Below are 16409 nucleotides of genomic sequence, written 5' to 3' on the forward strand. Positions count from 1 at the left end.
TGCACACTCCCTCAAAACTTGAGACATCTGTGGCATTGTGTTGGGACAAAACGGCACATTTTAGTGGCCTTTTATTGTCCCCAGCGCAAGGTGCACCTGTGCAATGATCATGCTGTTTAATCATCTTCTTGATATGCCACGTCTGTCAAGTGGATGGATAATCTTGGCAAAGGAGAAATGCACACTAACAGGGATGTAAACAAATTTGTGCACAAAATTTGAGAGAAATCACCTTTTTGTGCGTATGGACATTTCAGGTATCTTTTACTTCAGCTCATGAAACATGGGACTAACACTTTACATGTTGCATTTATAATTTTGTTCAGTATAAATAGGAAGGATAAGATATACAGAATATGCTAATATATACAGAATATACCAAAGATAATATAGTGTATTGGCTTTGAAACTTGTGCAGTTTTGAACATATAAGTAACTTGGTCTTTCACCTGTTTGATTAACATCTGACATTTGACCATGGCTGAATGATTGTGCTCTTTTGCTGACACCTAAAGGACAACATTAGCTTTGCTGACTCCACTGCCTCCCAAAGCTAATGCTCCGCTCACCATTTCTACTGTACATGCTAGTTCATTACCAAACCACACTTAAAAAAAAGGAACTAAGACAAAATGTTCACACATTAGTTGTTTATTCCATCATTACAATAATTCACAGTTCATTGAGGATTTCAGTACACCATTGAGTCTTGTATCTACACAATAGTGATGTACTCAGTAATATGACATGGAACATGTTTGTAACAGAAGATTTACCAATAATTATTTCATTTTCCATTTGTAGGTTGGAAGTGTTCTGCGGTTATTTGTTTTGTAACGGATGTCCTATAGACGGGCGGGGGGGTGGAACAATTTACAGCTTGTGCTGTACACAGGACCTTTTTAATATAGGTCTGGACAGACTTTGGTCAGCTTCTTTATGGGGATGATATGGATTGAATTCCCAAGTGGTCACTGTTTCTCAATTAGATTAATAATGAGCTAGGTTAACACTACCATTAGAAACATACACTGGACACTTCAAAACGACTGAATCCAATATTTACACTGGTAGTAAACAGAGAATAGTCAACAGTGTAAAATGCAAAGCAGGAAATGTCGATTACGCCATCGCCTCACCTAAACAAAGCTACTAACTGAAGATTTGTCATAACAATTAGATGACATACCATGGAATTGTTTAATAGTCCTTCCAGATTGGCTCAAAGAGCATCCTAGAGTGGGCATTATTTGCCTTTTTAAAATGGGTGGTTCGAGCCCTAAATGCAGATTGGCTGGCAGCCGTGGTAGATCATGGGTATGACAAAAATGTTTTTTTAATGACGTTTGTAACCAGTTTATAATAGCAATAAGGCACCTCGGGTGTTTGTGGTATATGGCCAATATACCACAGCTAAGGGCTGTATCCAAGCACTCCACAAGTCATGGTATATTGGCCATATACCACACCCCCTCGTGACTTATTGCTTAAATAACACATGCGCAGTAGAATTCAATGGCAATAGCTCATTTTTACATGTTTTTTTAGTTGCTTTTGAAAGCAAAAGTCAAATTGAAAACAGTATTGGTATTGTTGAATTCGATTTTCATAATAACAAGCTAGGACTGATTGGTTTGGTTAGCTAAACTAGCAAGTCTTTTTGGTGACCATGGCAACTAGCCATCTAGTAAACTCGCTAGCTACTTCAGTGGATGTTGAACACATTTCTACAGGCAAATTAACACATTTCTAGTGGCAAATATGTTAAATTATAGCCATGGTATAAAAGGGATAATCAACTCGGGGCTCTATGCATTCTCTGGAAAATAATGCAACTCCGTGGAAGGTCACACCTTCCACATAGAACGCATAGCCCCTCGTGGATTATCCCTTACATATTATATTTACACACATCAGATACAAGGGAAACAATGGAAATCTCTATTTGAGCTTCATCATTCTGAATTTGCATAATGTATTGTAATTTCAAATGGTCTCTAGCAAAACCTCTTGGAAAATCATATACAGTGCTTTCAGAAAGTATTCATACCCCTAAAATTATTCCACATTTTCTTGTGTTAGACTGAATTCAAAATGTAATAATTTATTTGAAATTAAATACAGAAATATCTCAATTACATAAGTATTCACACCCCCGAGTCAATACTTTGTAGAAGCACCTTTGGCAGTGATTACAGCTGTGAGTCTTTCTGGATAAGTCTCTAAGAGCTTTCCACACCTGGATTTTGAAACATTTTTCCATTATTCTTTTCAATATTCTTCAAGCTCTGTCAAATTGGTTGTTGTTCATCGCTAGACAACAATTTTCATTGTTAAATCTACTTTTTTTGGTTGTCTAAGTAAATAAACTAACTCGGCAACTAAGGAACATTCCCTGTCTTCTTGGTAAGCAACTCCAGCGTAAATGTGGCCTTGTGTTTTAGGTTATTGTCCTGCTGAAAGGTGAATTAATCTCCCAGTGTCTGGTGGAAAGCAGACTGAACCAGGTTTTGCTCTAGGATTTTGCCTGTACTTAGCTCCATTCTGTTTCTTTTTTATCCAGAAACACCTTAACAATTACAAGCACACCCATAACATGATGCGGCCAACACTATGCTTGAAAATATGGATGGTGGTACTCAATAATGTGCTTTATTGGATTTGCCCCAAACATGACACTTTGTATTCAGGACAAAAAGTGAATTGCTTTGCCACATTTTTTGCAGTATTACTTTAGTGCCTTATTACAAACAGGATGGCTTTTTTTTTTTAAATAGTTTTTTTTCTGTACAGGTTTCCTTTCACTCAATTAGGCTAGTATTGGGGAGTAACTACATTGTTGATCCATCCTTAGTTTTTCCTATCACAGCCATTTTAAAGTCACCATTGGCTTCATGGTGAAATCCCTTAGCAGTTTCCTTCCTCTCCAGCAACTGAGTTAGGAAGGACGGCTGTATCTTTCGAGTGTATTGATACACCATCCAAAGTGTAATTAGCGAGGCATTGGAAAACCTCCCACATCTTTGTGGTTGAATCTGTGGGACTGAGGGAAGTTACATATAATTCATTGTATGTGTGGGGTACAGAGATGAGGTAGCATTCAAAAATTATGTTAAACACTATTATTGCACACAGAATGAGTCCATGCAACTTATGTGATTCGTTAAGCACATTTTTACTCCTGAACTTATCTATGCTTGGGGGTTGAATACAGGGGTTGAATACTTATTGACTTTTCATTTTTCTTATTCCTTTCTAAAATGTTCTACAAACCAAATTCCACATTGACATTATGTGATATTGTGTGTAGATCAGTTACACACAAGTAAAAGGGTGTGAATACTTTCTGAAGGCACTGTACATGTAAAATCTAGATTTACAAGGGCATTTGGTTGTTTCTTTTTAGTATGTATTCATTTCATGATAGATTCAGTGTCCATAGTGTTTCTTTCAGTATAATACAATACAAATCAAATCTTTAAAAATGTAGTGTATTCATTTATACACAAAACAGTAATGTCAGTAAAGTCTTAAAAAAGGTACTATAGACTCAGCGAAAGGACATAGATGCACAAAGTCAACAACATAGTGGGTCAACTTCCGCAACAAATAAGAGCGTTGTAGCGCGAGGCTAAACTTCTCAGCAGTTTCGGTCCCGTACGAACCCATACACACGCGCAGATACGGTGTGTGACTGTATGAGAACAAAGTCTTGCGTCTCATCGCAACATCTGCGCTGCTGCTCGTTGCAACGTCATTTCACTGTCTATTTTCAATGTAGGCCATGTCACATTCAGTGTTACAAAGGATATTGGCTTGGTATAAGCTTTATAAATATAACTTTAGAACATATTCTCAATTTGCAACACATGTCAAACAAATAAAATCCCTGTCCTTGAATGGACCGTTAGAATTTGTTCATATATACATATACAGTATTGCACATATTTTACTTCTCAGGTTACTGGTACCTGCTGCACCCACTCAAAAGGCCTCTGTTTGCACAATACTGAGTGGAAATTGCAGTGTACAGCTATTTGCTTGATGCCAAACTATTACATATTGAGGGCTACAATGTGGTACCATGGAAATGTATATATACAACAATTATAATAATAATTCTGATTATTATTATTATAACTTGGCAGAAATGTTGCAGGGAAATGTCAATATCAATGGGATTTCAAACTATGTACAGTTGAAGTCGGAAGTTTACATGCACTCAGGTTGGAGTCATTAAAACTTGTTTTACAACCACTCCACAAATGTCTTAACAAACTATAGTTTTGGCAAGTTTGTTAGGACATGTACTTTGTGCATGACACAAGTCAAGGAGGCCTATAAACCTGACTCAGTTACACCAGCTCTGTAAGGAGGAATAGGGCAAAATTTACACAATTTATTGTGGGAAGCTTGTGGAAGGCTACCCAAAAAGTTTGACTCAAGTTAAACAATTTAGAGGCCACGCTACCAAATACTAATTGAGTGTATGTAAACTTCTGACCCACTGGGAATGTGATGACAGAAATAAAAGCTGAAAAAAAATCACTACTATTATTCTGACATTTCACATTCTTAAAATAAAGTGGTGATCTTAACTGACCTAAGACAGGGAATTTTTACTATGATTACATTTCAGGAATTGTGAAAAACTGAGTTGAAATGCTAAGGTGTATGTAAACTTCCGACTTCAACTGTATATCTTCAGGTATATTCCGATGCAATAGAAATGTAATAGAAATGTAATAGCATTCATGTTACAACGTTGACTACCAACGTATACATTACAAACCACAATCCTGATTGCCCTCAATAACGACATTCTTAAAATGCAACTGCTTTCAAATTGCTACTTTAATATATTGAGATGACATTTTAGTGTGGTACATACTGAAACCAGCAACTTATGTCAACTAGTCCAGTCACAAAGTTGGCCTCAGTTATTTTCAAGGACTCTCCAGCAATATGGTCAGAGAAACATACAGTATCTAACTGTGTATTCAGAGGGGTGAAATGTTTAGAGTGTTGCAGATAGAAATGTAACAGATAAAGATGACATGATTTCCTATTCTAAATAACAGACAATCATATGCTTTTTATTTGATTTTTTTAAAGAATGTGTAATGCTGCAACCTCCTAAAGAGACCCCTAGAGGGGTAGTTTTCTACCTCACCTACGGGGACCTACAGTACCGACACATAATGTCCAATCCTCTTAACCGAACAGTAATCTCACGGTGCATCTGATTACGTCAGTGCCATAAAGCTTCCTTCCGTTTAACTTCTTTGAGTAGAGTGAATCTATATTTCAGATGCCAGCTTACACATTAAAATATGAATTGTGTAGTGTGGAAATATGAGGCCTCAAATATTGATAAATGTGTACATGTAAATCTACTTATTTTGCTTGATGTGACAAGGGACATGAAAATACAAGAGGACCGACAGACATTAAAAGGCACACATATTGAGATGTGCTTTAGTAGTGATTACTAAACTGCAAAGGACCAAGTATCAAAAGCTGTGCAGGTTAAAAGCCATACCCTTGAGAGCAACATCAAATGTATGTAGAACTTTTCTAATATATTAAAAAAATATTGATATAGGCATCCCTGCATGACCACCAAATCAAAGGTTTAAAATACTTTCAATGTTCAAAACCACCCCATTTGGTTCCAGCATGGTTTTTTGTATTCAGTAAAAAAAAAAAATTATATAGGAATGTACTGCACTAGTTTTAAAACAGACATGCACGCAAACATGCACACACACATTCACATACACCCAATCACACACACATTCAAGGAGAAGTTTCTAAGCGAGGTGTGATCAAGTGCTATTTCCTTGCTCTTGTTCAAATAACAGCATGGCGAGCTGGGAACGGGCTCCCAGGCCATCCAGGTTGCTCTGGACACACCTGTGGTAGATGTCCTCACTGAGCCGAGGGTTACAGGCCTGGTAGTGGTACTTCTGGTGCAAGGCTGGCTCCACAGCCCTGAACACATGCAGGGTTGAGTACCTGACAAACATATCGTAGATATCCAAGGTTTCCAGGATCTCCTCGTTCTCCTGCATGTCGGAGGCCATGCGTGTGCGCGTTGCCATGTAGTCAGTGTTGTAGAAGCACGCCTCCTCGAACGAACTGCGGTCAAAGTGTCCGGCGTCCTTGACCAGGTCTACTGCGGGTGGGGGCTCCTGGTTATGGAAGGCAATGTCTGGGTTGTAGTCCTGGAAGTGGATTGGGAAGAACACCTGCCAGTTGTTGATGGAGTTCATGCGGCAACGGTTGAGGAACTCTGAGTTGACGTTGGTGTTGACGTTAGTGATGAAGAACAGAGTGTCTACTGGGTGCTTCTTCGAGATGATGTCCATGAATTTGATTTGAGAGGGGGTTTCGGTCTTGACACTTATCCACGGGATCTTCACTGTTGGATACTTGCGCTCGTAGGCATTGATCTGGGTTTTAACACTGGCGAAGATGTCATTCTGGTTGACCTGCTGGGCCTCGAATGGGTCGTAGATGAACAGGAAAGTCAAGATGGCGTTTTCACTGGTCTCAAACGAATTTGCGGCCAACACTTCAAGAAAATGGTTGACGTAATCTCGATCCTGAACGTTCAGCGGTAAGATGATGTGAACTCTGGTGGCCTCTGTGACATAAGGCATGGGGATGATCTCGATGCGACTCAGGGGACGCACCAGGTGGACCCTCTTGGTGATGGAGCTACTGTGACCTTTCTGGTTGACTACCTCCAGCTGCAGGTCCAGGGTGTACTCCATGCCCCGAGTGGGGTCGAAGCGCCGGTAGCCATTGATCAGCTGCTGCTTCTTCAAGTGGAGGACAGGCTTGTACTTCTTGTTCAGCTCCCCCATGGCTATCTCGATGACGTCGGCCACGTCCAAACGATCAATACCGCGCAGTTCACACTTGGGGAAGCCGTCGATGCACGAATACACCTGTTCCTCCGTGAAGTAGTCCCATCGAAGGACCTCGAAGCGGGACTTGGGCTCAAAGGGAGGATTGATCCCAATGGGCCACTGGGCGCTCCGGTTGCCATCATAAGCCACTTCACTCACATTCTTTATCTCCGTCTGTGGATACAGATGTAAAATCAAAAGCTGACCGTGAGTATGCACACTAATAACTTGACATTGAACTGATTATGGCAATAGGCCGAGTATGGCATTAGTCATATAAAACACCCTACTCTGCTTATCTTAATCGGTGTAAGGTCATAATCGAAGTAAGCACACGTCGATTAAAATTGTATTTGATCTGTGCATGTGCATAAACAACGCAAGCGTTCTTCTTTCGCGCGAGTGAAGTGAGTTCGGAAAAACTGAAAGTATGCATCTAAGAAATAGTTTTCACATACAAACGTTGTATATCCAAACTCAGGCTTCACAAAACTAACATGGTCGCTTGATTTTGATTGCCGATTTTCTGCATTTATCAAATGCTTTCAGATGTGCCCTTGTAAACAGGATTATTAGGGAAAAAGTAATTCTTGCAAAGCATGTAAATTATTAAAATCAAACTTTTACATTAATCTGACTATTCACAATATTCTATTATCACAATAATTGTGTTCATGTAACTGTACTCAGTGATATTGTATGGCTACAATTAAATGCTGCTTATGTTCAACCAAGACAGCTGAGTCATTCACAAAACAAACATTACCGAACAGTACTGAAATAAATAAGCCTTCAGCGCTTGATGTTCAATTAAAACAGACAGGGAGACAGACTACAGTCAGTGTTCACTGAACAGAGGATGTTTTGTGGTGTTCAGGTTTCGACTGTTTTTACCTGCAGCTTCTCAATCTCATCGTATGTCCTCTGCAGTTCGATCTCAGTGAAGTGCTTGTGTAGTCTATACATCTGCTCAGGGTCAGACACCGGGTGGACAGTCAAGGCATTTTTAAACTGCATATTGTCCTCCTTACTCGGATCGGAGTTCTTGCCCATTTCGTAATGGTAGTACTGCAGCCCCTGAAAACAAAGATCGACACACATTTAGCAAAGTGGGAATTGGGTGAAAACAAAAAGACTGAGTTATACATTTTTGGGCTGTATTTCAACAAACCTAATGCAATGTAAATCTTAGTGCTGGCGGTAGCGCTAAAGGTCTAGGGGTGTGTCAGAAATATTTGAGCTATTTTCACAGTTGGAATTATGGGCGCAGTAGCTGGCGGTGGCGAGAAAGGGCTGGGTTTTGATGAATAAATAAGTTGTAGGTGTGTTGAGGCCAATCAGAACATGCTCCAGGGCTAAATATGTGGTTGCTTCAAGTTGTGTATATTTCTGGTCTTTTATGTCTTGCATTGCCATCAACTCCAATTTGAATGTTAGTCCGTTATAGCCTAGTTTGTTAAATAGCCTACAGATCATTTTTTTAATGTAGGCCTAACCTATCTTTGCTAAATATCTTGAACGTGTTTGCAGTTCACATTGTTCTATGTAATTGCAAGAGTTCAACACTGTTTAACATAGCATTCACACCGATATAGGGGATAGGCCTACTGTAAATTATGTTATTTCTGCCATGTCTGAGCCATGGACATATTGATATTTCTGGGGGGGAAAAAAATATTATAAATCAAAACAACTTGTTTTAAATAGGCTATGTTAAAATATAGTACAAACACCAGACAATGTAGACTATGGTAGGTTTTACACACATCCAAACTTCTCACAGGAGCCAATATAAAGAGAAAGGGAGGAATGTCCACTCCGTTACAGACTACTGCTCCTAAATATAATGTTTTATAAAAATCATGCAAGGATCATACAGATGGCATTTGCACTTCTCCAGGAATAGCAGACAGCTTCTAAATTGCATTGCATGTGAGCCATGAATGTTCTCAACCATAAAGTTGAGCTTTTTAATCAAATGAAAAACAAGCCATTGTTACAGGAAAATAACGTAAATGTTTCTAAATACGAGGGTCACCGGCATCATCTCATATCTTGTTACTGATGGGCATATGGACACATGTACATAGAGGGGGTTTAACGCACAATAAAAATAATAATGGGAGCTGGCTGAAATAATGATCAAAGGGTGATGTCTGCTCACTGTTTTGCTGCTCCCAAACTTGATCTTTTAGTAATGCTTTGGGGATTCATATTTATTTCAAAACAGTCTTACGAGCCAAATCCTTTTTCCATAGGCTGCTACTTGGCGAATGCATTGGGTAGAAAAACAGCCTTCATTGGGGAGGGGACGCTATGTTTACATTTACATTTACATTTAAGTCATTTAGCAGACGCTCTTAAATGTGAAAGAACATTTTAATAATTTTAACCCCCTTTATCTCCCAAATTTCATGATTATGATCTTGTCTCATCGCTGTGACTCCCCAACGGGCTCAGGAGAGGCAAAGGTTGAGTCATACATCCTATGAAACAAGACCCACCAAGCTTCTTAACACCCACTCGCTTAACCCGGAAGCCAGCTGCACCAATGTGTCGGAATACACACTATTCAACTGACGACTGAAGTCAGCCTGCTGGCGCCCGGCCCCCAACATGAGACAAGTAAAGCCCCCCCAGCCAAACCCGGACGACGCTGGGCCAATTGTGCACCGCCCTATGGGACTCCCGGTCAAACCCCAGGCGGCAGTTACGCCGCAACACCGCGATGCAGTGCCTTAGACTGCTGCGCCACTCGGGAGGCCAGTTTTCTTTTTATGTTTTAACCTTAACAAGGGCCCCAGGAACAGTGGAAGCAAAATAGCCCCATAACAGCAAAGATCCAGGCGTGGGCATGGGGTTCTTTTCTGCTCATGCATTCTCATTTCACGTAACGAAAGTGTTGTCACGATACCAGATTTTTTGACTTACTCTATACCATCATGATACTTGATACCAAAACAATACCATGGCAAAAAAGGCAAATTAGCAAAAGTCACAGAATGGCACATGTTCCAGACAAATAAAATCAGCTACTGCTCTGTTCAATTGTTAGGCATCTTTTGAGTTCAATATCATTACATTTGAAATATGATGTAAAATAAATTCTGAGATTGCCATGTCTGCATTAATGAATCAATTATACACTAAAACTATTCATTTGACTAGCTACTTAATTACATAATGGTAATCATTTATTTGAGTGGTAAATCTCTATTGATAAACTGTGTAAATCAAGAAGTAACCCAGGGCTATTAACAATACAGGTGAATGCATATTAAATAGGAGTGTGTGCATGCATTGAGTTTTTGAGCTTGTTTGCACTGATTTCATGGGGCTACAGATTAAACAAACAATTTGTGTCCCTTCCATTTGGGACTTATTTTATTGTACTGATCAACAACATTTTCATAGAAGTAGAAATGTATTACATTATAAAAAGTGCCCTCTCTCTGAAAGACCAAGTAATGACGTCATTCACAAGGCACATTCCCACAGTCAGCTGAGACCGGTGATGGGAAGGATGTGACACAGACAAATGTAGGCCATCTTTAGACGCGAGGGAGAAACAATTAACTGAATTAAAAGTGTTTTGGTGTCAATCAGCTTTGAAATCAGCATATTTTGATTATGGCTCGCATTATCATAAACAAAGTACTAGGGTAGTGAATTGATGTTCACTTCTGCTGTAAGCTAGCAAGGAAAGTTAGCCTAAAAAAATCTGGAAGCTACCGGTATCTTCTTGCATTGTAAAGTGTTCTAGACAGCATGGACATTGTTTTGCGAACAGTAAATACATTTCTACATATTGCCTTATTCAAGTGTGTTAAATTCTATGCAGTATGTGTGGGGAGCTAATATAATGTAGCCTAGACTCCCAGTGCTCACACTATATGGGCACATTGGCTGTGCTGCTAGACAGACAGACCTGATCCTCTCAATCAGTATACGACATAATTGAAGAGTGCAGTCAGTAAGAACAGACGAAGGATATCAAGTATCTGGAAGGATTTTATAAAGAGGCTGTGTCGTCATCGTCGCACGGTGAGGTGTTGAAAACAAGGGTGTGAATCTTGACCCCTAACTTTTTGACTTACAAAAAGTATACGTTTTTAAACAAAACCATTCTCTGAGCAATTGTATTAGTATAAAATAATATAATTTCCCAATTTGTTTAGCATACAATATAGCTCAGTATTTTAATTATTTATTTTATAGTCATTTTTGCTAAACTTTATCAAGGGTGTCAATCATTTTGGACCCCGCAGTATTTCTAATCATTTAAGAATATTTCTGGTAATTTTTTTAAAGATCCCTTTTCCATCTGTTTGACCAGAAATCAAAACCCTTGCCTGTTCCTAATATTTAGGATAGAAAATGGTTGAAAAAAAGAATATGCCTTAATTTTAAAAAATTATATATATATATATATATAGACTTAGCTGACACCAGATTTGACATGAACTTCTATGAACTTTACATGTTGGTTCTCATGGGTCCTTTTACCTGGACATGCCCTTATTAAAAAAACATTTTGAAATGGCTTCATAGGAACAACACTGCTAGAATGTATGGTGTCAACAACTTAAGAGGAATCAGTGTACGAATAACACCTAAATGACCATAATAAGTAATAAGACTCCACTTAATCTAAAGCGACGACCATTTAGGATAAACACAGTACACACCTTAAGAAGTTAACCAATTAGGAAGGGGTCGGAAGAAAAAGTGAATCCGATCTGATCAAGCTATTAAAAGACCAAAGAATTAAGTCGCATGAGCAGAGGTCACCGACCGTCGGACTGTAAAATGTGTTAACTAAACATCTCAAGAGTTGCAAAGATCTAAAGAACATGTCACTGCTACATATAACTGAGTAACCTTTTTTTAATATACTCTTAACGCAGTTCTTTGGAATGTGAGTCACACTTCCAAATAACACTCTCCCGTGTTTTTTTCTTCTGACCTTTCCCCTACTTCTCCCTTCATAGATAGGTCGGTCCCTGCTGGAGTCGTGCTGGCCCTGAGGCATGATGACCAACCATGCAGAATTGAAACAGGCCCTCTGTTTCTGTTCCACTACAGACTCTTAAACAAAATGTTTTCCTGCTCAAATGCCAGACCACAGGAGAGAAAAATGGTATAGAAGTTAACATACCACAGAGAAAGGTTTAGGCACACTCAAACTGCCTTGAATTAACTACTCATTATGTAAAAAGGTTCTAAAATAGTATTGTTATAGAATGGTGTAGTGTAGGAACAAATTCTGGTGTAATGTGAAAGGGCCACACTATGAGCCAAAAAGGGTAACATATACAAATAAATTAAATCAGTGTAGTTAGTTTAAAGGTACACAGTCTTTAAACTGTCACTTGGACAAGCGGTGTGACTGTGACAGGACTCCACTGGGGCACTGACTGTCAGTGCAGAACAGGAGAAGCAAAGCTCCCTTTCACAGCAGAGAGGACCATCAGGGGCCACAGTGTGAAGAGAAAGACAGCCAGCCAGACAACTCTCTGTCTCTATAGAACATGCAGTGTTAAAACACTTTATGGATGTTATAACTATGTTATAGCACTACCACGGTGCAACATGCCTTATTCTATAGATATCACTATTATCATTTGTATTTATTTATTTCAAGACAAAAGTGGATTGGAAATAAAGTGTTTGAACATGAGGCTGGTGGATCTTGAAAGATGGATCTTATGTTGATGTTGTAGTATACCGTCGTCAATATTTGCTATATTGTGTGTGTGTGTGTCCAGCTTTCACTGAGCAGGAACCAGCCTATTACACTAACGGATTGAGTTACATGTTAGAGGGCCGTGTAAAGTTTATGAGGCCTCATAAAGTCAGGCTCCGTTTCATCTTTTGGGGGGAGTGGCCAGTGAAAGACAGTTGACTTAGGGTTTCAACTCAGAGCACATCTGAGCCAAATGCATATGTAAAATACTTAAATGTCCACTTTGTGACTATTCCAATTGTTCCATTGTACTGGATGAACTAAATCAAGTGTCGCTCAAGTATTTAACATACGTATTCAACCCAGGTCTGGTACGTTGACAAAAGAAACATTCACTTCCTGACAATCACTTGGGGCTGCTTTCTCGGACACAGATTAAGCCTAGTCATGGACAAAACAAAAACACTTAGAATAGAGAATCTCTTAAGAATGCATCTTAGTCTAGGACTAGGCCTAATCTCTTGGACAAAGGGAACATAAACCCATAGAACATAACTCTCGCCATTGCAACTTAATTGTACAAGACCATAATACATAACCTACCTCATGCTCATCCACACAGTTGGTGTTGGCATAATCAATGATGCATCTGCCCAGCCACTCGTCAGGCCTGGCGCTCAGGATGTCATTCCTACAGTTCTCCAGGAAGGGTTTGAGCCGGAGCAACAGGGTACGGGAGAGAATGTATCCGAACCCACCGTAGCAGTACCTCCCCTCCATCTCCCCACCTATAAACTCCTCAGGGCTGCCTATGTAAAGCTCCCGGTCCATGCTCAGGTGAGCCACCAGCTGTTTGATCCGGTCTGCCTCGGTGTAGGTGTCGTCCTGGGCCAGATAGAACCAGTCATACTCATGGACATAGTGCTCCAAGATGTACTTGATGGTCTGGAACATGTTCCATATGAGCCTCTCGTCCCCATGGGTGACCACGAACATGCCGTGGGGCACTTTGCGGTTGCGCATGCCGGTGAAGAAGACGACAGTGTCCAGGTGGTGGCTGAGGGTGCGGTTCACGGCCACTCCCAATGTGTTGATGGTGCTTTTGGACGTCAGGATCCCGACGAAGAGGGGCTCCCGGATCCCCAGCTCTGTACTGATGTACTTAGCCCTGGAAAACATACACACTCTCATGAAGTGATTGCTGCTATGTTCAATGTGAAAAGTTAAAGCTAGAGAAACAAGTATACAAAAACACAACACGTGTTATTGTCCATATATTTATAGACAGCACAGCAAAGATACTAGTAATTAAATTGCAGCTCAGCATTTCAATGATTTAAAGAATTTACTTTTAAAGTCTTCGTTCATCATTGCAAAAGCAACCCTTTCATGCATGTTCTTGTGCTCAACACTTGCAATCATTCACACTGTAGATATGCCTATCAGTAATTGTTTTGCTATGGTTAATTGAAGTCAAGGTCCAGTGTTCTTCTGGGATATGATTAAGGATTGTCTGTCTTTGAAACCTGGTCATTGGACAGAGTCCAAGATTGAAGAGTCCGTACCAGAGGACAGCCCCGGCCCAGCAGCTCAAAGCTCTATCTCATGCAATGGAGCAACCTGTCTGTGTGATAATAGAAATACAAACGTATCTACCCAGTACATCTCGTTTACTGGCTAGCTGTCCATGAGGAGTAGGGGCAAAAAAAATCCTATAACCTCATGAAATGAATTGAAAACTAAAAATACCTGTTTTTATGTTGTTGTTTTTTACATTTTATTCAGATCAAACCAAACAGTGTTACACGGACACGGTTGTGAAGGTTATGATGAGAAAACATCCTTGCATATTTTGTCTAATAACATTTAGGCAGTTCTTCGTGTTACAGGCTGGGCTCGTAGAGGTGGTTCTCTTCAAGCTGTAGCCAAAGATAGAATCCAGTGGCAGAAAGTTGCTACAGCCTTTATGTCCCACCAGGGACCCGGAGGACTAAGTAAGTCAGTCATGTTACAGCACAGAATAAAGTTGTAAAATAACATTGTTTAGTTATAGTTACTCCTAAGCCATCGTTATTTGCCCAAATACTGCTGAAAATAAATTCATGGTCGAGGGTAAATACACCAGAACAACTTGGCTGTGCATGCTACACAAGGTCAGTCAAGCACATGGTTCAAAGTTCAAAGCAAGCCATTTTTAGGATATTCTTCCACATACAGTAGGTAGACTATATCAATAAAAAGTTTGTTATGGTGAAAAATACTGTGTGTACTCTGGTAGCTGGAGACTGAATGCCACTGATAGGGTGAAGGATGTAAAAATGAGTTCTACATTTCAGGAATGTTGGCCTTTCAAATATATTTTTGTTTTTGTGGGCACAATAACAGCCTACTCCAATACTGACTGATTTCCAATGTGATATTACATGTCATTGTGCCAATTTCCTACATAAAAAAAGCATATTGTTCATAAATTGCTGTCTGATGTTGTTTAAGTGTGCTTGACATCTAATAGGTGTAGGAGTTAAAGACACTGCAAACCAATTGAAAAACGGATAAAGATGGGGAAACAACCATGCCTAATTAACCTAGGCTCACATACTGCTGAAGGACAATTGGCAACATCGTAACGAGTTTAACTGGTAACATAGCCTAATATCCATGCTGAAGATATCGGGGGCAATAATGGCAGACATGACAGTCAACTGGAAAAACAAGATCTAGGGTGGCATGTTTATAATAATACATTTCACCTATTCCGGTTTCAACCATGATCTTTGAATCCTTACCGAAAAAAATGATTTGGTTTGCTTTGTTGGACTGGTTTATATGGCACTATTCTTGGCTCAAAATCTTCCTCGGCGTCCACATCTTTGACCGTCGATATCGAATTGGGTCTCCTTGCTCCTTTTGAATTCCCATCTTGGGACAAACTTATTTCTTCACTCGCTTTCCCGTTGAGGAAACAAGATTCCTCCACCCAATTCACACTAAGTAAACTTAAGGTAAAGCCCAAAGAAATACCGATAATAACCGGCCCGATCGGCCTCAGCAGAGAAATAAACATTGAGAATCTCATTCTCAACGTTGACTATGTAGGCCCTTTCTACAGCCTAATTTAGTCGCGTTGGATAATTATGTACATCAAACCAAATACAAAATATTAGTAGCTGGCTATATAAAAAAATACCATCCTTCGCTACTAAAAAGATGTAGGCCTACGTAGCCTCTTCCATAAAATTAAAGCAGGATTCTTACGTGTCAATGGTCTCTAGCTCCACCCCAATGAAACAACCGTCAGAGATGCATAAGCGCAGGCGTTTCCAGGACCCTTTCAGTATGCTACTGAATCACATAATTTGTTAAATAAAACCCATCAACCTCGCCCATGGGCAAATAGATCACAATACTGCGGCCTACATAAATGTTGGTTTAAATAAAGAGCTATAGAAAAGAAAATCCTCTCTTCAGCTGAAAAGCCTATTAGAGGTGCGTTGCCACACTAGAGGGCAACCTAGTCACATTCAATCAACCACAAAGTCCAGATTTGCGGGTTAAAACCAAACATATATATTTTTACTATAAAGTCACGATACATGATTAATGTGTGAAATAAATCAAATATTTCGCTCCAAGACTGTTCATAAAATATGTTTTTGACTTGACCTGGAGACCTTGGCCCGGTTTTAAGTAGGGCCTCAGGTGTCACAGAAATACATATACAGTGCCTTCAGAAAGTATTCATACTCCTTGACTTATTCCACATTTTGTTGTGTTACAGCCTTAATTCAAAACATATATCTTTTTAC

General features: G+C 39.6%; 1 protein-coding gene across 1 annotated transcript; it reads right to left on the minus strand.

Annotated features, from left to right (window-relative positions):
- Window positions 1-635: 635 nt before the first annotated feature.
- LOC115138997 (chondroitin sulfate synthase 2-like) lies at window positions 636-16029 on the minus strand. The gene is made up of 4 exons (XM_029676206.2): window positions 15390-16029; window positions 13207-13771; window positions 7812-7994; window positions 636-7091 (listed from the first exon to the last, which is right to left on the minus strand). Exons 1-4 carry the CDS (start codon window positions 15677-15679, stop codon window positions 5829-5831), a joined length of 2301 nt encoding a protein of 766 aa, XP_029532066.1. The 5' UTR covers window positions 15680-16029; the 3' UTR covers window positions 636-5828.
- Window positions 16030-16409: the final 380 nt, after the last annotated feature.

This window comes from Oncorhynchus nerka, linkage group LG1, assembly GCF_034236695.1.
Source record: "Oncorhynchus nerka isolate Pitt River linkage group LG1, Oner_Uvic_2.0, whole genome shotgun sequence".
In the NCBI taxonomy this organism is placed as follows: domain Eukaryota; kingdom Metazoa; phylum Chordata; class Actinopteri; order Salmoniformes; family Salmonidae; genus Oncorhynchus; species Oncorhynchus nerka.